The 20,698-nt window shown below is 55.0% G+C and overlaps 2 protein-coding genes across 3 annotated transcripts; one reads left to right on the top strand and one right to left on the bottom strand.

Annotated features, from left to right (window-relative positions):
* Positions 1 to 219: 219 nt before the first annotated feature.
* Ddx49 (DEAD-box helicase 49) lies at positions 220 to 10,210 on the top strand. 2 transcript variants are annotated; one of them, XM_077796324.1, is made up of 14 exons: positions 220 to 344; positions 1,784 to 1,907; positions 2,724 to 2,809; positions 2,895 to 3,016; positions 3,373 to 3,560; positions 3,657 to 3,797; positions 4,811 to 4,886; positions 5,147 to 5,223; positions 5,400 to 5,497; positions 6,509 to 6,583; positions 7,679 to 7,767; positions 7,855 to 7,926; positions 8,011 to 8,085; positions 9,829 to 10,210. In XM_077796324.1, the coding sequence occupies exons 1-14, from the start codon at positions 230 to 232 to the stop codon at positions 9,946 to 9,948; spliced, it is 1,458 nt and encodes a 485-aa protein (XP_077652450.1). In that variant the 5' UTR covers positions 220 to 229; the 3' UTR covers positions 9,949 to 10,210. The 2 variants fall into 2 exon arrangements, with proteins under 2 accessions (XP_077652450.1, XP_026245630.1); XM_026389845.2 differs by lacking the exon at positions 9,829 to 10,210 and having other exon boundaries at positions 8,011 to 8,484.
* Positions 9,195 to 17,265, bottom strand: Homer3 (homer scaffold protein 3). The gene is made up of 10 exons (XM_026389846.2): positions 17,114 to 17,265; positions 15,526 to 15,607; positions 15,290 to 15,446; positions 14,916 to 15,047; positions 12,752 to 12,859; positions 11,822 to 11,943; positions 11,211 to 11,367; positions 10,808 to 10,918; positions 10,625 to 10,711; positions 9,195 to 9,612 (listed from the first exon to the last, which is right to left on the bottom strand). The coding sequence occupies exons 2-10, from the start codon at positions 15,537 to 15,539 to the stop codon at positions 9,421 to 9,423; spliced, it is 1,080 nt and encodes a 359-aa protein (XP_026245631.1). The 5' UTR covers positions 15,540 to 15,607; positions 17,114 to 17,265; the 3' UTR covers positions 9,195 to 9,420.
* Between the last annotated feature and the right edge of the window lie 3,433 nt (positions 17,266 to 20,698).

The following is a 20,698-nucleotide window of genomic DNA, read 5'->3' as shown; positions in this document are numbered from 1 at the left end:
GCAAGCGCTTCTCGCCAGGCATCTCGGGAGTTGTAGTTTCGTTTGATCCTGAGAGAGTCTGGGATTCCGGGAAACGTGATTAAAGATGCGGTCGAGGCTGGGATTGGCCTAGTTAATAGGAGGGTGGAACCATGCAGGAAGCAGAACCAATAATGGGAAGGGATATTCTTGACGTCATATACGCCCGCCGGAAGTGCGGATCACATGGGCCCTAAGGCTGGCAACTAGGATGGCCGGCTTCGCGGAGCTTGGGTTGTCATCGTGGCTCGTGGAACAATGTCGGCAGCTAGGTTTGAAGCAGCCCACTCCCGTGCAGCTCGGTTGTATTCCCGCCATTCTGGAGGGTGAGTGGCCCGGTAGCTTCCCTCGAAGTCGTCTCCTCTCTTTTCTCCACCCTTCTCTTCTTTGCCCAGGCAGGTCGCACGAAGCGAGGTGTTAGGATGAGCCTGGATTCCAGACGCTTGCTGGGCAGTGTTGACGTTTAGCGTGCTCCACTGACTCGCTGTGGACGCACACAAGTGATGTCGCTTCTGAAACTTTCTTAACCTAGCACGGGAAAGGTTGATGAACAACTGATTGTAATACTATGAAAAGGTGGCAGAGGTGGCATTATTTTCACTTTGCAAGTGAAACTCCCTGGTCCTGTGACTACTCTTCTCGGTCTTCTGACTCAAACTTGTTTTTTTCTTTAGTTGTAGTTGGATACAGTACCTTCATTTTATTTATTTTTATGTGGTGCTGAGAATGGAACCCAGCGCATTGCACATGCTAGGCGGGCGCTCTTTTACAACCCCAGCCCTGTGACCCAATTTTTTTTTTTTTGAGACAGGTTCTCTCTGAGTTTCTTAGGGCCTCGCTAAGTTGCTGAGGCTGGCTTTGAACTCGTGATTCTCCTGCCTCAGCCTTCTGAGCCTCTGGGATTACAGGTGTGCGCTACCGCCAACTTAGTTTTTCCATTAAAGTGATATTCACGGCTGCTGTTCACAGTGTCATATGTCTGTAAACCCAGTCCCAATAACTGTAGAGTCCAAATCAAGAGGATTGCAAATTCAGTGCCAGCCAGGGGACCATAGACCCCCATCTCAAAAAGGGAGGGGGCTGGGATTGTAGCTCAGTGGTAGAGCACTTGCCTAGCACATGTGAGGCACTGTGTTAAATCCTAAGCACCACATAAAAAATAAAGTATTGTATCCATCTAAAACTAAAAATATTTTTTAAAAAGAACTTGTTTTAAAAAAGGAGATGTCACAGGAAACCTAAGATGTGACAAATTGAGAGATTAAGTAAACAAATATTAATGAATCAATGGGGAATATAGGATGCAGTTCAAGGAGGGGAATTCTGGGCTTCTCGACCTCAGATAATTCAGAAAAGAGTCAGTTAGGTGGTGGTCAGCAACATCTTCACCATCTTGGGCCAGTGGGATATAGGTTCCCGTTGAGCCTGCTACTTACCAGTTGTATGTCCTGGGTAAGGCTCTGAGATTCAGTTTCCTCTTCTATTAGATAGTGACAATAGCAGTCTCTCTTTGCTAAGATTTGTCAGTTGCCTGGTGGAAAAGGCATAGTGGGTGCAGAGTGACTGATCATTAAGTGTTAGCCATTGTTGGGGGGACTCAGTGGAAGAGCACTTGATTGGCATGCACAAGGCCCTGGGTTCCATCCCTAGTCCTGTTAAATAAATGAACAAACATACATTAGCCCTTCTGGACTATGCCGGATGTGCCCAAGGGACTAGCTGTGTTCACCTGGAGTGTGTTTATATTGCTTTGCCCTCTGTGCAGGTCGGGACTGCTTAGGCTGTGCCAAGACAGGAAGTGGCAAGACAGCAGCATTTGTCTTGCCCATCTTGCAGAAGCTGTCTGAGGATCCTTATGGCATCTTCTGCCTTGTCCTGACACCCACCAGGTGAGCCTCCCATCAAGCCCCTTGCATGTGAGTTAACCACCTGTGTTCTCCTGGACAAGTGCCTTTACTTCTCTGAGCTGCACTTTGCCCATGGGACAAAAATTATGAGTGCTACAGAATTCAACAGAACAGGTTTTATGAACAGGTGTTTATGAAAAGTTCTCAGCATAGAGCTTGACCAGGGCAAGTACTGGCCAAATGGGAGCTGCCCGCAGTCAATACAGCCAAATGAATAGAAAAGCATTCTAGGCAGAGGGCCCTGCATGCAGAAGTATGAGAGAAACAGGGAACACAAAGGGTTCTAGGAGCTGGGCATGTTAGAACCAGCTTGAGAAAGCCTTAAATGTTAAGCAGGGGGTTAGAATTGATTCTCAGGGTATGTAAACAGGATTGAGCAAGGAAGGGGGCCAGGAAATGGCCTTTTCTGCTCAGGAAAAGGCCTGAGCAGAGCAAGGGCTGGCAGACACAGGCCCTGGAGACTGACTGGCCCAGAGGAGAGGAGGCTGCTGGTTGGGTCTCTGGGCGACTGAGTAGTGTTGACCAACATTACTGAGAAAAGGACACAGGAGAAGGTATAAGTTTTGCGGAGGGGGAGATGCCAAGGCCATTTTAGGTTGGACTAGCAGGGGGATCATCATGGGATGTTCTGGAATGAGCCCACAACAGGCTCTAGTACTCAGCCTCAGAGCCTTTGCGTATAAACAGTAGAGGGAGAGATAGGAAGCCAGGGGCTCAGGGAGGAACTCTGGGGATGGTGTTGGGAATGAGAGGCACAGAACTGCTACCTGACCCAGTGTGGCCCCTTCCTGCCCACAGGGAGCTGGCCTACCAGATTGCGGAGCAGTTCCGGGTGCTGGGGAAGCCCCTGGGTCTGAAAGACTGCATCATCGTCGGTGGAATGGGTACTGGGGCTGGTGGTTTCTGGGCATGGGAGCCCCACAGCTACAGATCTTCCACCCAGCCTCACCTGTCGCCCTCCACCCCCAGACATGGTGACCCAGGCACTGGAACTCTCTAGGAAACCACATGTGGTCATTGCCACTCCAGGACGCCTAGCTGACCACCTCCGCAGCTCTAACACCTTCCACATAAAGAAAATTCGCTTCTTGGTGAGCCGCCCCAGCTATGCTCACTGACTTTGGGTCCTCTGGGCATGGGATGGAGCCAGGAGCACTGTTCCATCTATCTGGGAAACAGGGGCCACATGGATTGTTTAGTAAAGTGCTAGAAATAGTGACAAGGCCCACTCAGGGACCAAAAAGAGAGAAGCCAGTACTAGTGAGGATAAGGAGGGCAAGGTCTGACTGAGGAGGTGCCCTCGTGCTGAGACCTAGAGGAGAGCGCCTCAGAGCTCATGTCCACACCTTGGGAAGAGGCAGGCTGGGGAAGGACAGAACAGGACAGGCCTGGGGCCACAGCTAGCACCCGGACCCCATTTCCACCTCCTGCCCCACGGACACTGCAGGTGATGGACGAGGCAGACCGGCTGTTGGAGCAGGGCTGCACCGACTTCACAGTGGACCTGGAAACCATCCTGGCAGCCGTACCCGCCCGCAGGCAGACTCTGCTCTTCAGCGCCACACTGACAGACACGCTCAAGGAATTGCAAGGCCTGGCCACCAACCAGCCCTTCTTCTGGGAGGCACAGGCCCCGTGAGTCCCTGACCACTGTTGGGCAGGCAAGGTCGGAGGCAGGGCAGGCAGCAGCCCCATTGGACAGAAGGGGAAACTGGTGGCTTCCATCCCCAGGGTGCGCACTGTGGAGCAGCTGGACCAGCGCTACCTGCTGGTGCCTGAGAAGGTCAAGGATGCATACCTGGTGCACCTGATCCAGACCTTCCAGGACGAGCACGAGGACTGGTCCATCATCATCTTCACCAACACGTGCAAGTGAGTGTGGGGGCGGGGCCTGCCTCCCTGCCACAGCCCTTCTTTAGAGGTGGCCCAGAGTCACAGGCTTGGGACACACAGCCAGGCTGGTCTCTCCCCGCCTTAGCTCAGATTGGAAGATTTTTGGGAGAGGGGCTCAGCCCCATCTTGTATGGAAGGCTCAGGAAACCTTGCAGACCTATCTCAGCAGCCTAGTTGTTATGGCCGAGGGTGTCACCAGGCTTACCTGGGCCTCCAGACCCTCGGGTCGGAAGCTGTGACAATTAACTGAGGCTCCTATGGGCACTTCACACTGGCTCCTCTTTTGAGCTATTTGGGGCATGATCAAGAGGCTGTGGGCTATTCCAGCATGGGCTAGAAGAACAGGACTCAGAACAGTCCAGATGAACTGGCTCCCAGGAGAAAAGTTTGGATACAGAGTGACTGTCAGGCACAGCAGTACCCAGCAGCTCACGGGATGGGATCACTTTCTGTGAGGTTGGCAAGCACTAGAGACTGAGCTCAGGCTCCCGTGGATAAGCATGGGCACCACCTCCGAGCTACACCAGCCCAGACACCAGTTGTTTCTTTCCATCCATCTTTTAGCTGTTACCCTCTATCAGTCCCCTTGGGGAGTCTATGCCCTCCTGTGATGGTGGCTCAGTTTCTAGTTTCCCAGCCCTTGTGGTCCTAACCGAAAGAACAGGAGTCTGCTTGTTCAGAAATGAGCAGCAGTCCCAGGGCACAGTGTGTGTGCGCGTGTGTGCAGTCCTAGGGATGGAACCCGGGGAAAACGCTGGCCAGCACTCTGCCGTGAGCCGCACCCCTAACTCTCCAGGCCAGTTATCACTTCAGGCCCAGGGAAGGGTCAGCAGAGAGTCTGGCAGGCAGGCGGGACCTCTAGGCCCCTGTATTTTTTCTCATTTCTGAGTGGCACAGGGTTACCTTGCTTGGTGTCTCTGGGTGGGTTGGGGCGGGATCACTGTCCCAGGACCCAGAGCAGGAAGAACTGACAGTCACATCTTTCCCACCAGGACCTGCCAAATCCTGTGTATGATGCTGCGTAAGTTCAGCTTCCCCACAGTGGCTCTGCACTCCATGATGAAACAGGTGCGGGACTCGATGGCTGCACTTCCCAGCCTCCAGCCTTTGCCCATGCTCTGCCCAGAACCCACTTCCTGCTGCTTTCTTTCCCTGGCCTCATGTCTGTCTCTCCCATTGTTCAGCTGTCCTAGTCTGCCCTAGGGGTCCCCACCCTTACTGGCTGTGAGCCCCTGAGGGTAGGAGCTGACCTGTTTCTACCCTGTCCCTGGTCCTCACATACAAGCCCTCCCCAACCCACTCACAAATTTCTTCCCAACACCGTGCAGAAAGAACGTTTTGCTGCTCTGGCGAAGTTCAAATCCAGCATATACCGGATCCTGATTGCCACAGATGTGGCCTCTCGGTGAGCAACACCCAGGTCCATGCTTCACCCCCTGCCCAGGGTATTTCCTCTCCAGTGGCAGCCAAGGCCCCAAGGAGGGTCAGGGAGCCTAGTCTTGGTCATGAGTAACCCTGGCAGGGGTTTAAGCCTCAGTTTCCCCACTTGGGACAGTGGGTGTGACTGGCCTGTGCCTACAGGGGCCTGGACATCCCCACAGTGCAGGTGGTCATCAACCACAACACCCCTGGACTTCCCAAGATCTACATCCACCGAGTCGGACGGACAGCCCGTGCAGGTGAGCAGGTGGGCAGGGTTAGCAGACAAGGTGGGCAACCTATGGACGCCGTCCCCCTAGCCTCCCCAGATGCCGAGGAGCCAAAATGGTATGCTAGTGGGATATAGGTGAGCTAGAGCTCACAGGTCAGAGGCAGTAGGTTAGAGCCATCTGCAAAACCAAAGGCAGGTTCTGGGGCGTGTCTTGGTGGTAGAGCTCTTGCCTTGCAGAAGTGAGGTCTGGATTCTAACCCAGCACCACACACAAAAAAAAAAGGCAACAGCAAAGGCACATACTGCCTTAGTCCCTGCCACTTGTGTGGCCTCACTCAAGGGCCCTTTCATATCAGGGCTACTGTTTGGGACCCAGCAGCAAGTAGATGGAGAGCCCTGGCAGGTAGGACGCTGCCCTCAAGAGCTGGTCTCTAGGGTCAGCCCTCCCGAGTGATCCTGGAGGAAGGACCAAGGAGACACCCAGTGTCTGCCTCCCAGCACTGTCCTGGAGGGGCACCGTGTTCATGAGATTCTCACTCCTGGGGCTGGGGGGTAGGATTCCTGGGGTGACCTGTGGCTTGGAGCAGGTTGCATCCACTGCTTGGGTCCCACTATGGTGGGTAACGAGAACGGTGGTGCCTGTTTCAGGCTGTTGCGAGGCTGATGGACTTTACCAGCCACCAGGTCAGCTCTAGTCACCATCCTAGATACCGGAAGCAGAAACTGGAGTATAGAGATCCAGGCTGAGGCTCATCAGGGCTAATACCTGACATACGGCCTGAGCTCCCTGGCAGCCATGTCACCTGCCCTCATGTCAGGCCAGGCTGGCAGGAGAACCACCTCTCCATGTCTGGTGGCTCCCCTAGGACAGTCCCACCCTCTACACAGGCCCAGCACAGGGCGAGCCCCCGTGCTCTGAGCTGGTCCTTTCCCCACGGAGCCCTTATTCTGCACCTTGCAAGGGGAGCCCAGAGGTGCCTGGCTGTCAGGACCTGCCTTTGTTGGTTCCACGTCCTATAACTGAGGTATGTCCCTACAGGGCGGCAGGGACAGGCCATCACGCTGGTGACACAATATGACATCCACCTGGTACACGCCATTGAGGAACAAATCAGTGAGTGGGGCAGGGACTCGGGCACCTTTGGGTGGCATTGTCTGCCCCATCTACCCCTGCAGGCTGCTTCCAGAGCAGATCACCTGTGCGTCCCCCTGTGAGCATCCCACATGTTGCTTTTGCCATTGTCAAAAGAAGCTCCCCACAGGACCGTCGTCTGCTGACACTGTGTCTAGTGGGAGTGGACTTTAGTTTCAGACCGGAGTGTGGCGATGGTCCCTGAGACCAGAGACCACCCACTGTGGCAGGCCTGGGCCTGCTGAGCCCCTCGCTGTGGTTTACCGTGGCCTGAGCAGAACCACTGGCTGCAGCATCCCCAGGTGCTGTGCACACCGTCCTCAAAGTCAGAAGCCTTCACTTTTTTTTTTTTTTTTAATTTGTAATGAGATGGGATCTCACCGGGTTGCCCAGACCAGCCATGAACTACTAGATCTCAGCGATCCTATAGATGTCTACTGTCACACCCATCTTTGACTTGAAAGGACATTGAGTCCAAGAAATGAATCCAATTGTCACTTGGTTTCTGTGGGAAAGGTTTAGTTCCTGGACCCCCATGGATACCAGAATGCACAGATGCTCCAGTCCCATCTAGAAAGTGGTGCATTGTTTGCTAGACCCTCCCCACCTGGTACACGCAGTTCAGTTGTCCTAGTCTGCCCTAGGGGTCACCACCCTTACTCCCGCAGACTTCATGTTGTCACTAGATGACCTGGAGTACTTAGTGCAATGCGGTTGCTGTGGAAGTGGTTGTTGTCCTGTATTATTTAGGGACTAAAGACAAGGAATAGTCTGGGCTGGGGGTGTAGCCCAGTGGTAGAGCGCTTGCTGAGCATGTTCATGGCCCTGGGCTTCATCACCAGCACCACAGAAAGAAGCTGTCTGTGCAGTTTTCTTTTTTCTGAATATTTTCCACCCACAACTGGTTGGATCTGCAGGTGCAGAATGTGACATACAGAGGGCCACAGTATTCCAGGTCATAGTATTGCTGACACCAGTATCTGCTGTGTCTGTACCTCTATACCTGACACAACCCTGGGTAGCTTGTGTACCCCTTCTCCAGGGAACTCACTACCTCCCTGACCGCTGTCCCCACAGAGAAGCAGCTGGAGGAACTGTCGGTGGAGGAGGCCAAGGTGCTGCAGATCCTCACACAGGTCAACGTCGTGCGGAGGGAGTGTGAGATCGTGAGTGTCGGGTGGGGCTGCCTGCACTTCAGGCCTGGCTGTCCCCTTCAAGACGGAAGCTGTGACCATCTCTTCCTCCCCCACTAGAAACTGGAGGCGGCCCACTTTGACGAAAAGAAGGAGATCAACAAGCGGAAGCAACTGATCCTGGAGGGGAAGGTGAGTGCCAGGCTGGCAGGTGGTGACGAGGGTCCCCAGGTGGGGGCATCCAGCTCAGCCACTTGCTGGTCCTCCCCATGCCAGGACCCCGACCTGGAGGCGAAGCGCAAGGCAGAGCTGGCCAAGATCAAGCAGAAGAACCGGCGCTTCAAGGAGAAGGTGGAACACACGCTCCAGCGACAGAAGGCCAGCAGGGCTGGCCGCAGGGGACGTCCACCCCGGGCCCAGCCTGGGTCCCACACAGCCCCAGCACCGACCCAGGGCCCGGCCTGAGTTCACCATGGCCCCTCCTGCCCAGTCTGGGACTGCTTATTGAGCTGAGGGTCTGAGGGACTCCCCTCAGTGGAAGTCATGGACACCTACATCATGCAGTCCCCACTCCTTTGTCCGGAAGCCCCAGCTGGCCCTTTCCCAGGGCCCTGGCCAGGAGTCAGGCTGCAGAGGAGGAAGGAGCACTGAGGCGGAACCCTGCTCCACAAATTCCGCACCGTGGCACAGGCGCCCCCAGGCACAGCATTCCGTGGATAGTGGCACTCAATAAATGGGTCTTTCAGCTTTTCTCAGCCTGACTTAGAAATGAGGGCAGGACAGGTGGGATGCTTCTGTCTGCCTCTCTCAAGTCCCCCAAAACTTGTTGCACCTACCCCAGTTCTTCAACCCCTCCAGCAGGCCCAGCCGTTCCAGACACTTGACCTTGGGTCTGTGAAGCCCCTTCTCTGGTCCTCAGTTTCCTAACTGAGCACATGGGCTTAGCAACTGCACCATTTCAAATCTAGCCAGGAGATTTTGGTGTGATCACCTTGTGCCTAAGCTGTTTTCTAGGATTCTCCCTGGCTGCCCACATCTGGAGGTTGTGGCCAGAGTGAGGGAGATTTAACCAGGGGCCACCTAAGGCCAAAGTTGGTGCACACCTATAATCTCAGCAACTCAAGAGACTGAGGCAGGAGGATTGCAAGCTTGAGTCTAGCCTCAGCATCTTAGTAAGACCCAGTTGTAAAGTAAAAAACTTTAAAAAGGACTGGGGATGTAGCTCGGTTCAGTCCCCTATACAGACACCGGTTGGCCAAACAACATGGCTAAGCCCAAGGGGACTGAGGCAGAGGCGCCAGGCAGAGCAGGCTCCAGGATATGTGACCTGGACATGCCTCTCACCGGCAAAAGGGCTTTGGGATCACCACAGGGATGCAGGGCAGCCAGGATCCATCCTGGAGGAGGCAGGTAAAGGGGGGGCGACGGGTCTGGTGCCTACACACCACACACGCACAGTCACACTTAGAAATGTAATCTGGGCACCAGCACATGCCCGTGGGTTCTAGAAATTCTACACAATGAAAAGCTCAAAAACAGGCCCCATGCTGTGAGTGGCCATGGCCAGGCCGAGTCAGGCTCCCTGGTCCCTGCCAGGGCAAACAGGCCCGCCTGTGCCGCCTGAGCCCCAGCCTCACCCCACGTGGGGATCCTTTAGTAGAACCAGCCCCTGAGACCCAGCTCTGCTCAGGGCGCAGCCTCCGCCAGGCGGGCCAGGCCTTCTCTGAGTTCGCTCAGCTCAAACAGCCTGACGTCCAGCAGCTGTGCGGCCCGGCCCACTTCGGCCCGCGCCCGCTCCCGCTCGGCCCGGGCCTCTTCCAGGCTGCGCTCTGTGGCCCGCAGTTGGTGCTCCAGCTCTGCGTTGCGTGTCTCCAGGTCCTGTGGGGACAGGGTAGTAGAGTTGGGGACCCCAACAAGTCTCAAGGGTCATCAGCCCTGACTGGGTACCCAGCATCTGAGGGCGCTGGGCTGGGACCTGTTTGTCTCACAGCCGCCTCTCGGCACCTCTGCTTTGCCCAGCACTCCCTGTCCCCAGCCATCTTTTTTTTTTAAAGAGAGAGTGAGAGAGAGAATTTTTTAATATTTATTTTTTAGTTATCGGCGGACACAACATCTTTGTATGTGGTGCTGAGGATCGAACCCGGGCCGCACGCATGCCAGGCAAGCACGATACCGCTTGAGCCACATCCCCAGCCCTGTCCCCAGCCATCTTGAGCATCATAGAACCAATTGTGGTTCTCCTCCACTTAAAGCCCTCCTATGACTCTCGAGACACTAGAAATAAATGCACATTCCTAGGGGTGTGCTGGGGCTCTCCTTTCCTTGCTCATTCCCACTCAGCCTTTTTGAGCCTTGCAGTTCTTTAAACACTCTGGCTTTCTTCACACTTCAGGGCCTTTGCATATGCTGTGTTCCCAGAAGATGATAGGGATCACTTCCCCAACTTTTCTCCCCAGGAATCTTTGGGAGGCACCAGCCCCTTTAATATCTCCATGTATTGGGCACATAGGAAGTACCCCATGAACATTTCTCAAAGACTCCAGTGAAAGCTAAGCCTGCCAGACCTGGGTTCAAATGCAGTCTCTGTGACCTCAGGCCAGAGCATTTTGAAGATTTGATGGGGTTAAGCAATGGAATTAGCAAGGACTGAGAAAGTGCTTTGAATGAAGGACAGATATGAAACTAATTACTGTTGTTTATAAAGCACCTACTAAGTGTCGGGAATTCTGTGGGTCTAGACTTCCCAATTCTTCATGACGTTAGATGGATATGGTCCTGATCCACTTACAAATGAAGAAATTAAGGCTCAGGGACATAGACCCCAAGTCTGTCCTATCCAGGGGTTGGATACCCATTCTCCGTCACCCCACACCCTGGCACCCCCACACACCTGCACCTTCTGTTGGGTCTCCTCCCGCTCTGTGGCATCCGGGGTCTCTCGAGGACCACCAGTCTGATTCTTCAGCGTCTGGATCTCCTAGGGGAGAAGGGTTCCCAGGGTCTGTTTGGGGGTCCTGGATCCACAGGGGAAGCTGATGGAAGGCAGGGCTCAGGGACCACACTTGGTGCTCACCTGGTCCTTTGTTTGCACCAGGGCTTCCAGCTGCTCCAGCGACTGACTGGGCACCTCCTTCTCCACCACAGGAGCTGTCTCTGCAGCTGCCTGGGCCTCCAACTCGGCCACCTACACCCACAGGAAGCTCAGCACGACACCCCAGCGTGTGCTGTCCCATTGCTCCCCAGGCCCCTGGAGAATCTGCCTCCTACTTATTCTTGGTAGGTGGTACCACCCCTCCTCCGGGTAGTTTGGACTTTAGAGCATGACGGACCCTCTGAGGCTTTCAGTCTCAAGAGCCATTTTACAGAGCAAGAAATTGAGGTCCGGAATGATCTGCTGAAGTCATTCGGCCATACTGGGAACCCCTCTGCAGTTGCCAGAGCCAGACAGTGTCTCTGGGAGGGAAGGGTGCCCTCACCCGCTGCCGCAGCCGCTCGGCCTCTGCACGCTGGGCCTCCAGCTGCTGCCTCCACTGCGCTGCGGCGGCGTTTGCCTCCCGCAGGGCGCCTGCCAGTTTATTGTTGCTGTCCTGCAGCGCAAAGAACTCGGCCTCCCACTGCACCTCGCCCACCGAGCTGTGGAGAAACCGGGGTCAGCACCAGGGGTAGATAAGCCCCAGGCTGGGGGCGGGGCTAGGCTGGAGCGGGGCGGGGCCCAAATAGCGCTGAGCTAGGGAATTAGGCGGCGCTGGGCAGGCTTAGTTCTGTCCCTGACCGGGTCAAAATAGACACGTGACACTAGCCCCAGGACCTCGTCTGAATGGGAGACTTGAAGCATCCCACTGGGGCGTGGCCAGAACGGGGTAAGGAGGCGTGAATGAGGGAGGAAGGACTCCAGAACGGATGAGAGGGGGATGGAGCCCGCCCTGGGGAGGCGTGGTCCGGCTGGGGATCGGGCAGGATCTGGGTCAGCCTCCTCCCCCTCCCCATCTCGGATCCACAGCCCGAGCGCCTCCTCCCTGCCCCGCCCACCTCGCCCCGCCCGCTCCCTAGGCCCCGCCCCGCCCGCTCCCTAGGCCCCGCCCCTCACCCCTCCGACAGCATCTTCTTTAGCCGCTCCCGCTCGGTGGGGCCCGGGGCGTCCGCGCTCTGGCTGCGGAACAGTTTCTCTTCGCCTGGGCCATTGGCGCTGACGAGGGGGCTGGGGGGCACCTGCAGGTGAGGATGAAAGCGGGGTGACGGGTGACGGTGAATGCTGGCTTCAGTCAAGAACGGCTTAGAAAGTCATAGTTGAGGTCAGGGCGAAAGTCCCTGCGGTTATGACTGGGGTCAGAGAATCTGAATTGACCTGCGGACCCCAGTACGTCCTTTCCAGTACTGGCATCTAGGCGCATCCCTCCCGTCCTCTATGGCTCCCTATGACCCCTGGACTGGACTTCCCAGCCTCCCACCTTGCCCGACTGGGCTTTCACCAACCCCTGAAAACCTGATACACAATCTGCAAAGCTAAACGCTGCCCAGAATCTAATTGCTCCAAGCTGTTCCCTCGAGCACTGCTCTTCCCTGGGACAGAATTTCAACACACTGTTAAGAACGGCGCAGGAAGCCCTCCCCAGGCGGAATTTGCATCTTCGGAGCAATCTCACTGCCTGGGCCTGCAGCCCTGAGGACAGAGCCAGCAACTTTCTCATTTCTGAAACCCCTGTACCCAGCCCCGGGTCTGGCACACGGCAGCTGCTCAATAAATTATACCGAAAATAAATGAATGGGGGTAGTGCCCAGAGACAGATCGCTGATCTGCTCACCCCCCTTAGCTATTTTAACTTCCAATCTTCAATTAATTCTGTCATCTGAGCTGATTTTGAGCCCAAGCCAAGCTAAACCTCCTAAGATGTGCTCCATGGCCCAAGGCCTGCCTCCACGGTCTACTGTTAGGGTTATCTGTGAGCATTTTCTCCTAGGTACCACACAGTGCATGGCTGATTCAGAGATGCCAAGAGGAGGGGCAGGGAATGCTCACCTGGTGGGAGGCAAGCCCCAGGGCAGGGCTGGTGAGCTCCCCTCCATCCTGAGATTTCTCCCGGGCCAACCTTGCTGCTTCCTTCACTTCCTGGAACTTCTCAGCAAACTGGGGGGCAGAAAGCAGAGGTGAACAAACTCTCCAGCCCCTCTCCAGCCTCCCACCAGGTCACTCCCACCCACTGCCAGCATTGTTACCTTGGAAGGGACCTTAGGAACTGTGCATACCCCCTTATCTCACAAACCGAAAGGGGCAGGTTGGAAAATGTTGTCCCCTTGAGCAGAATGGGTACCCTGGTGGGAGGGATGTTCCCGGAGGTGGCAGTAAGTACACTGAGAGACATTAAGAAAGGGATTCTCTTTTCCTCTCTGTCAGGCTTATTTCAACAAGGAGAGCCTCTGGCTGGTGCTGACTTTTCTTTAACACCTGTTAACATTCCTTTATAACAGAGAGAGGAGGTCTTGCACTTGGAGCCCCTGAGAGGGAGGCATGGACAGTCAGAGAGTAATTACCTGCTTCCAGTTTTCATTAAGCCAATCGTTTACATTTACCACCTAGCTCTGGCAATTAAACTTGTTCTTCAGTTAAGATAGAAAGTGTTTTTTCGTTTGTTTGTTTTGTTTTAATTTTAAAATAAGTTCCCTTTGTTTAAACCTTTTTTTTTTTTTTTTTTTTTTAACCAGGTGTGGTGGCATGCCCTGTATTCCTAGCTTCCTGGGAGGCTGAGACAAGAGTTTGAGGCCAGGAGTTTGAGGCCAGCCTGGGCAGCACAGGCAGACCCCCATCTCAATAAATAAATAAATAAATAAATGTTTCGGGTCTGGGTGTGGCTCAGTGGTAGAGCACCTGCTTAGCATGAGCAAGGCCCTGGGTTCGATCCCCAACACCTCCAAACAAAAACTTTTTAAAAATTATTTACAGTCACACCATTAGACTCATGCAAAGGTATTCAGTGTAATTCACTGGGGGAAAATTATCTTTTCAAAAACAGACCCCTGAGCAGGGCAAGCTGGTACATGCCTATAATCCCAGAGGCTCTGGAGGCTGAGGCAGGAGGATTGAAAGTTCAAAGCCAGCCTCAGCAATTTAGCCCTAAGCAACTTAGCAAGACCCAGTCTCTAAATAAAATATAAAAAGAGTTTGGGGTGTGTTTCAGTGCTTAAGCAATCCCAGTACAACCAACCAACCAACCAACCAAAAAGCAGCCCCCTGGATTCCATCCCCTAGCACTGTAAACAAAACAAACAATAACAACAACAACAACAAAATGCCTAAAAATAACTTAATATTCATGTGGGGATAAAATGAACCTCTGGCCCTACCTTGCACCACCCACAGAAGTTAACTCAAGACCTAACCTTGAAAAGAACATTATAATGCTTCTAGAATAAAACAGAGAAAATCTTCAGGGTACAGGAAGCATTAATCATAAAAAGAAAAAAAAAAGAACAATGGATACAGAAAATATCCTGAAGAAGGGAGGTAATAGCTGAGTACTGCTGGGAAAGTGGGGAAGGACCCCTAGTCCAGGCACCAGGGCGATGACCTAAGGGCAAGGGTGTACCTAAAATTGAAGCAAGTGGCCAGCAGAACCAGAATTCAAACCAGGGAACTAGAAGGGGCTTCTTGCTCATCTTTTTTCCCCCCAGAACTAGGGAATGAACCCAGGATGCCCACCACTAAGCTACATCCCCAGCCTTCTTTATTTTTTATTTTTTTTTTTAAGTTTTGAGACAGGGTCACGCCAAGTTGCTGACGCTGGCCTCAAATTTGTGATCCTGCTGCCTCAGCCTCCCCAGCATCTAGGATTACTGGCATGTGCCACCTACCTGTCTAATTCTATGTGCCTATTCTTTTTGTTGTTGTTTCCAGGATTGAACCGAGAGGTGCTTAACCACTGAGCCACATCTCCAGCCCCTTTTTATGTTCTATTTTGAGACAGGGCCTTGCTAAATTGCTGAGGCTGGCTTTGAACTTGCAATCCTCCTGTCTCAGTCGCCTGAGCTGCTGGGATTACAGGTGTGCAACACTGTGCCTGGCTCTGTGTACCCAACCTGCCACTGAGTACACAGAGGCCAGGTCCTGTGCACTGTCCCCTAGTGAGACCAGGTGAAGACTTAGGCCCAGGCCTGTCTCTCCCCTCTGTTCCCCCCATGCCGCCTACCTGAGTCAGATGCTGCTCAGAGGCAAAGCCAAGGCCGTAGACTGTGTTGGCACGGCTGTCTGCCCACTGCCCAAACTTCTGGGAGGTTTTGGTAAAGGTCATGTTGGGGGTAACAGTACTGTTGATGATGGCCTGTGGGGATTCAGAGATCAAGGTTGAAGGGCCTGATGACAATGCACATGAATTCCTGGATGAATGAGCACCATTTTGTCTTAGGGCTTCAGAGGTCACTGCTCTGAGCCATTTCAGGAGGAAGAGATGGCCAAGAAAGGGCCAGGGTTCCTTGTTTCCCAGAGCACTCAGCAAGGCAGTGACCAGACCCAGGCCTATCTCCTGGGGCTCTAGTGCCTATACCCCACCCAGACCCTGCCGACCTTAGCGCCCCCAATGCTGATGATGCGGTAGACATTGCGAGTGGCATCGTAGAAATAGGAGACGGTAAGTGCATGCTTGCCCGCAGGGATCCAGTTCCTCTTGGTGGCCGGGTCAATCTGGAACACGTGTGCCCGTGTACTGAAGATTGGCTGCTCCCTAAATGGGGAGAGGGGACTCAGTGGGGGATAAGCACCTCCAAGGAGCTCAGGGCTGGACAAGGTAGGTGGGAGCTTACCTGGCTGTGGACATTGGTCAGGCTGGGCTGGGTGGGCTCTAAGGAGCAGCCAGAGGGGTGGCAAGAGTGGCTGGCTTGGCCCCTGGGGACAGAGGGTCCTGTGAGTGTCTTCTCAGGTTAGGCTGAGAAGGCCAAACAGGTCCAATCTCAGGACACCACCAGGTGTACCATTTATAGAACTTTAATCAAAAAGGCATGACAATCAGTAGGTACCAGAGAGAAAGAACCCCATCTTTCTCCATTTGGGGAAGGCCCCGCAACATTCTGGGCAGGAGGCAGCTCTGGAGAAGACAGGTGGCCCCTAATATGTAATATAAACTTCTCATCATTCTGGTTCCTGGGCTCCCCCATTGAAGCCTCTCCACCCTTGGGCTGGGTGGCAAGGCCAAGGATAACCCTGCTCAGTACTTTCCAGCACATTCAAGATCTGGAGAAGGGGGCTCCACAGCCTCCCAGTTGGTTCCAATAGCCACCGTCCCAGGAAGCCAGCAATGCTGATGGAAGGAGACTTCCTGGTCCTCAGGTGTCCCCAAACCTACATCCCAGGGATCTGCAGGGGATCCAATAGGGGGTTGGAGAAGTAGGACTCCAGGAGGGGGAGGGGTGGCCCCCAGCCCGGCGCCTCCGAGGTCAGAGGGGGGAATGCCCCCCCATCCTGTCCTGGGCAGCTGCTATCCCGGTCACAGGGTCTGAAACCGGAGCCCCTAGGTGGGGGAGGAGCGGCAGCTAAGTCCTGGGTTGGGGGCGGGTCCTGAGCCTGACAGGGGCTGAGGATTGAAGGGGTCCCCGGAACCCAGGCCCTTCCGGCCCTGCGGCTCCTGCCGCGACTCGCAGCGTTTGGGAAAAGTTACTCACCAACTAGTCATGCGCCTAGGACGCCGCGGGCCGCGGGGTTCCCCAAGGGGGGTCCAACACCTCGCAGAGCCCAGGAACCCCCAATCGGGCTGGGGGCGAGAACTCATCCCAAGTGCCCCAGTCCAGAGGCCTGATATTCATTCAGGATCCAGTCCCACCCGCGTCAGGAGGGCACCCCGTATGCGCCCCAACTTCGTAAGGCGCCGCCCAGACCCTGGAACTTCCCCGATCCATGCAACGCTGCCCTGACTCCGGTTCCAGAACTTTGGGGACATCTCTTCTGCCTCCTCCAACCCAGGTCCGAAACTTCGGGGTCTTCCCTCCCTCGCCCCGCGCTACCTCCGGCAACCCCGGGTCCGGAACTTTGGAGACCTTGGCACTGATCTCGACTCCAGAACTCCAGGGGCCCCTGCCAACCCTCCAGTCCCTGGTCTGGAACTTCGAGGACCCCCTCTGCGCCGCTCTCCCAGCCCAGGTCCGGGACTTCGGGGACCCGTTGGCGGATTTCTTCAATGCCGGGGCCAGAAATTTTGGAACCGCTCGCTCTGTCCCCTCCCCGACTCTGACTCCGGAACTTCGGGACCCCCGTGATTCCTCCAGCCCTGGAACTTCAGAGCTCCTCGCGCCGCCCCCAGCCCCGAGCCCAGAACTTCGGGGTCCCCCGCACCCTCTCCCCGGCCCTGGGGCTTGGCGGCCCCTGCGCTCCCGGCGCAGGATGGCCGGCCGGGCTCACCCTGCTGTGTCGGCGCCCGCCAGTGTCCGGGCGCGCGTCGGGTGCGGCCCCCGTGGCGGCGCTGACTCGGCGCTGCCGGGCGCCCCGCTCACTCCCTGGTTCCCCGGCCCGCGCCCTCCGCGCCGCCCTCCGCACCGCCCGCGCCTTTGTCTGCGCCGCCGCCGCCGCCGCCCGCGCCGCCTCCGGTCCCATCGCGGCCGGTCCCGACGCGGACGCGGCCCGCCCCGCCTCCCGGGGCCGCGGAGGCCGCCCCGCTGCGCCCCCTGCCGGCCCTCGGCGGCGGGCAGGAGAGGGAGGAGGGAGAGGGAGGGCCGGGGTGTGGAGGGCAAGGGGACCCCCGGGACTGAGGAAAAGCAGCGAAGAGGGGAGGACCAGGGGATGGGAGAAGGAGGTGGAGCTGGGGACACAGAGACAGAGGGACGGACATCCGGGATGAGGCAGAGACCCAGGCTGGAGGAGGCACAGGAAGCAGGTGGACAGAGTTGATCAGAGATGTGACCTCACTCTCCTATAGGCTTCTAAGGGTCAGTCCTGGTTTTTGCTGCCTCTGCCCTCGTGCCCGGTATCACCCCCTTCAAACTGTGATGGGGGTCAGGTCCTTCCCCCACCAGTGGAGTTGGAGAGGATGGAGGGGTGCAGTAATCATTCTGACGATCTGCAGACAATAGAGCTCAATGGGTGTTGCCGGGAAACTGGAGACCTAGGCAGGGAGATGGCTGGAAGTAGGACCAGGAGAGAAACTGTTCTATCTGTCCTCCCTCCCAGCCCTGATTGGGGGTATCCGTCTCCCTCTTTCTCCCTCAAGACACCAGTAAAAAATGTCAGCGATGTCCCGTTGCGGTGGCGCACTGCTGTAATCCCAGCCGCTCAGGAAGCTGAGGCAGGAGGATGGCGAGTTCAAAGCCAGCCTCTGCAAAAGCAAGGTGCTAGGCAACTCAGTGAGACCCTGTCTCTAATGAAATACAAAATTGGGCTGGGGGTGTGGCTCAGTGGTCGAATGCCCCTGAGTTCAATCCCCGGTATCCTTCCCCCAAAAAATGCCATCAAAGGATCTGGGGGTATAACTCAGTGGCAGAGCCCTTGCCTAGTAAGCGAGGTCCTGGAATCCCTCCTCAGCAATAAATAAATAAATAAATGATAAAATGTAGTTAGTTCCAGCTACTGGGGAGGCTGAGCCAGGTTGGAGGGCAGTCTGAGTAACAGAAATCCTGTTATCCAGCCCCAAAAAGAAAAGAACGGTTGAATCATTATTAAGGTTATATGTTGTTAGATGTTCCCAGAAGCCAAGTGCTGGGAGAGTCCGGCTCCCCAGTCCTGGGGACCCCTCAGGCCTGTGTTCATCACAGGGAGCTCTCTCTTGCCACACTCGCCGGGTCCTTCTAGAACTTAAGCAAGACCTGCCTCCTCAGTCCTGAGCCCCCCAGTGGGCCCCACTTGTGAATCCTGTTGCTGCTGTTTCTCTGGAAACTTCTCCAAAGTCACACCTTGCTTTTGGGTTGGAGGGCAGAGTCCCTTTGGCCCTTTGGGACCAAGGTCTGCGGTTCCCCAGAGCTCGGAGCCTCACCCTTAAATTTCCTGACTTCCTCAGAGGTCGCCCACCGCTTTCCATCTCAGAGACCTCTGTGCTTGTCCTCTCTCCCCTCTTCTTTTATTTCTGTTTCCTCCCAGCGGGAGTCACGTCCCTGAGCTGGTAGCCACCTTCCAATTACTCGTAGGTGAATTCCAGGTCATTTGTCTTTGGAGACTTACTCCCAGGCCACCATCTGAGTTCTCCTCCCTCGGGGCCTTTGCAGATCCTTCCACCCAGAAAGCCCTCTCCACGAGCATCTGCTCCTCTGTCCTTCCAGCTCGGCTCCTGCCTTCTCCAGGAAGCCTCTGAAGTCCCAGGGCTTGGAGGGATTTTGACCTGTGTCTTCCTTCCTTTCTGAGGCCACGAGGTCTGTTACCTGTTTATGATACGGGGCGGGACCAGGCTGGGTCCTTCTCTGGGGCTGCCCGTCCTGGATCCCCAGCTTCGCGGAGCACAGGAGCAGCTGTCCATCTCTGTGCCTCAGTTTCCTCAGCTGCTTCTGACTCCACGAGGCATGTGCGGAAGCAAAGGATTTGGCTTCGTTCTCAGGCCTGAAGCCATGAAATGCCTGAACATTGTGGGGAACAAAGAAAATACCGTCTGTTCTGTTCAGAGAGTGACTTTTTCTTATTACCAACAAAATATTAAAAAAAAAATAAGTATCTGGGATAGGTGCTGGAAGGGCCAAGTTGTCTGGAAACTGCTCACAGTTTGCCAAGGACTGGGCTGGCTGCAGAGCTGGGGCCATGTGGCTATTCTAGGGGGGTGGTTGGGCAAGGGGCCCAAGCAGACTTTGCTCCTTGTGTGGGCAGAAACAAGAATGTGAGAGAGAGTGCAGAGTTGAGTTGCTTCCCTGGACACCCCCCCTCTCAGGCCTCTGGGAGGTGTAAGGACAGGGCTGGCCTGGAGCAAACTCAACTTGAAGCTGTCTCAGCCAAGTGCAAGCTGAGGGAGTAGCTTCCTCAGTGTAGCCCTCAGTTTCCTAGCCTGGAGAACAGGCTGATGGTTGCAGGACTGGAGATGGAGGGGAAGGGCAGGGAATGTCCAGGCAGTATCTGTCCCCTGGGTGTAGACAGGTAGGGGACTGCCCAGAGCTCAGACTAAGCTCTCTTCTGCCTGGGACTTGAGGTCTCTCTTCCAGGGATGGGAATGTCCTTGAAGGGCAGGCAGTGGTCACCACCTGAAGGCAGCTGATTAGATGTGATTCCTGGGGGCGCAGGAGTGGTGCCAGGGAATGACCTTCCTATCATAGGAGGGACCAAGAAAGGACCAGGACAGCTCATTTGGCACTAGTGAAGCTGCATCTGCAGTGGCAGCTACTTAACCAGCTCTGTCTCTGCCTGGTTAAATCTGACTCAGTCGTTGGACCAAAGCTAAATTGCCTCTCCTTTACCAACAGAGTAGGAAAGGTCCAGTCACTCTTCCCCATAGCTGTGTGTCCAGCCACCCCCTCGGACCTGATTACTTCACTTCTGACACGTTCAGTCCCAGCACCTAGAGCAAGCCTCGCCGGCAGCAGTGTCCATAGGTGCTTTCAGAAAGTGGGGATCCCTAGGCCCCAGCCTTGGACCTCCATGGCCTCCAGAGTCACACGAGCCAGCCTTGCCTCTTACTAACAGTGCAACTCTGAAGTCACTTTCCTCTCTCTGTGCCTCAGTTTCCCCACTTATAAACTGGGCATTATACATGGTGCCCAATTCTGAGGTTCACAGTCAGGATCCAATGAGTTCTTATGTGAAGAGAGCATGACCCTAGGTGCTTAATAAATGCTTGCTGTTATAAACATTGGTGATATATGGTTTTGATCCTGGGCCAAATTATTATTATTATTATTTATTATTATTTTGGTACTGGGGATTAAACTCAGAGGCACTGGACCACTGAGCCACATCCCCAGCCCTATTTTATATTTTATTTACAGACAGGGTCTCACTGAGTTGCTTAGTGCCTCACTGAATTCCTGCTTTGAATTCGAGATCCTTCTGCATCAGCCTCCCGAACCACCACACCCAACC

Source organism: Urocitellus parryii, chromosome 3, assembly GCF_045843805.1.
Source record: "Urocitellus parryii isolate mUroPar1 chromosome 3, mUroPar1.hap1, whole genome shotgun sequence".
In the NCBI taxonomy this organism is placed as follows: domain Eukaryota; kingdom Metazoa; phylum Chordata; class Mammalia; order Rodentia; family Sciuridae; genus Urocitellus; species Urocitellus parryii.
Note: the sequence above shows the minus strand (reverse complement) of the source record. Positions and strands in the feature narration are given on the sequence as shown.

Excerpts from the sequence above, each read along its gene's own strand:
- Homer3 (XM_026389846.2), bottom strand. Across the intron at positions 15,048-15,289 it reads TCAGCATTGGGGGCGCTAAG|GCCATCATCAACAGTACTGT; the intron begins GTCGGCAGGGTC and ends GAATCCCCACAG. Across the intron at positions 11,368-11,821 it reads AAGAAGATGCTGTCGGAGGG|CTCGGTGGGCGAGGTGCAGT; the intron begins GTGAGGGGCGGG and ends GTTTCTCCACAG.
- Ddx49 (XM_077796324.1), top strand. The coding sequence starts at position 230 with ATGGCCGGCTTCGCGGAGCTTGGGTTGTCATCGTGGCTCGTGGAACAA. Across the intron at positions 2,810-2,894 it reads CATCATCGTCGGTGGAATGG|ACATGGTGACCCAGGCACTG; the intron begins GTACTGGGGCTG and ends CTCCACCCCCAG. Across the intron at positions 6,584-7,678 it reads CGCCATTGAGGAACAAATCA|AGAAGCAGCTGGAGGAACTG; the intron begins GTGAGTGGGGCA and ends CTGTCCCCACAG.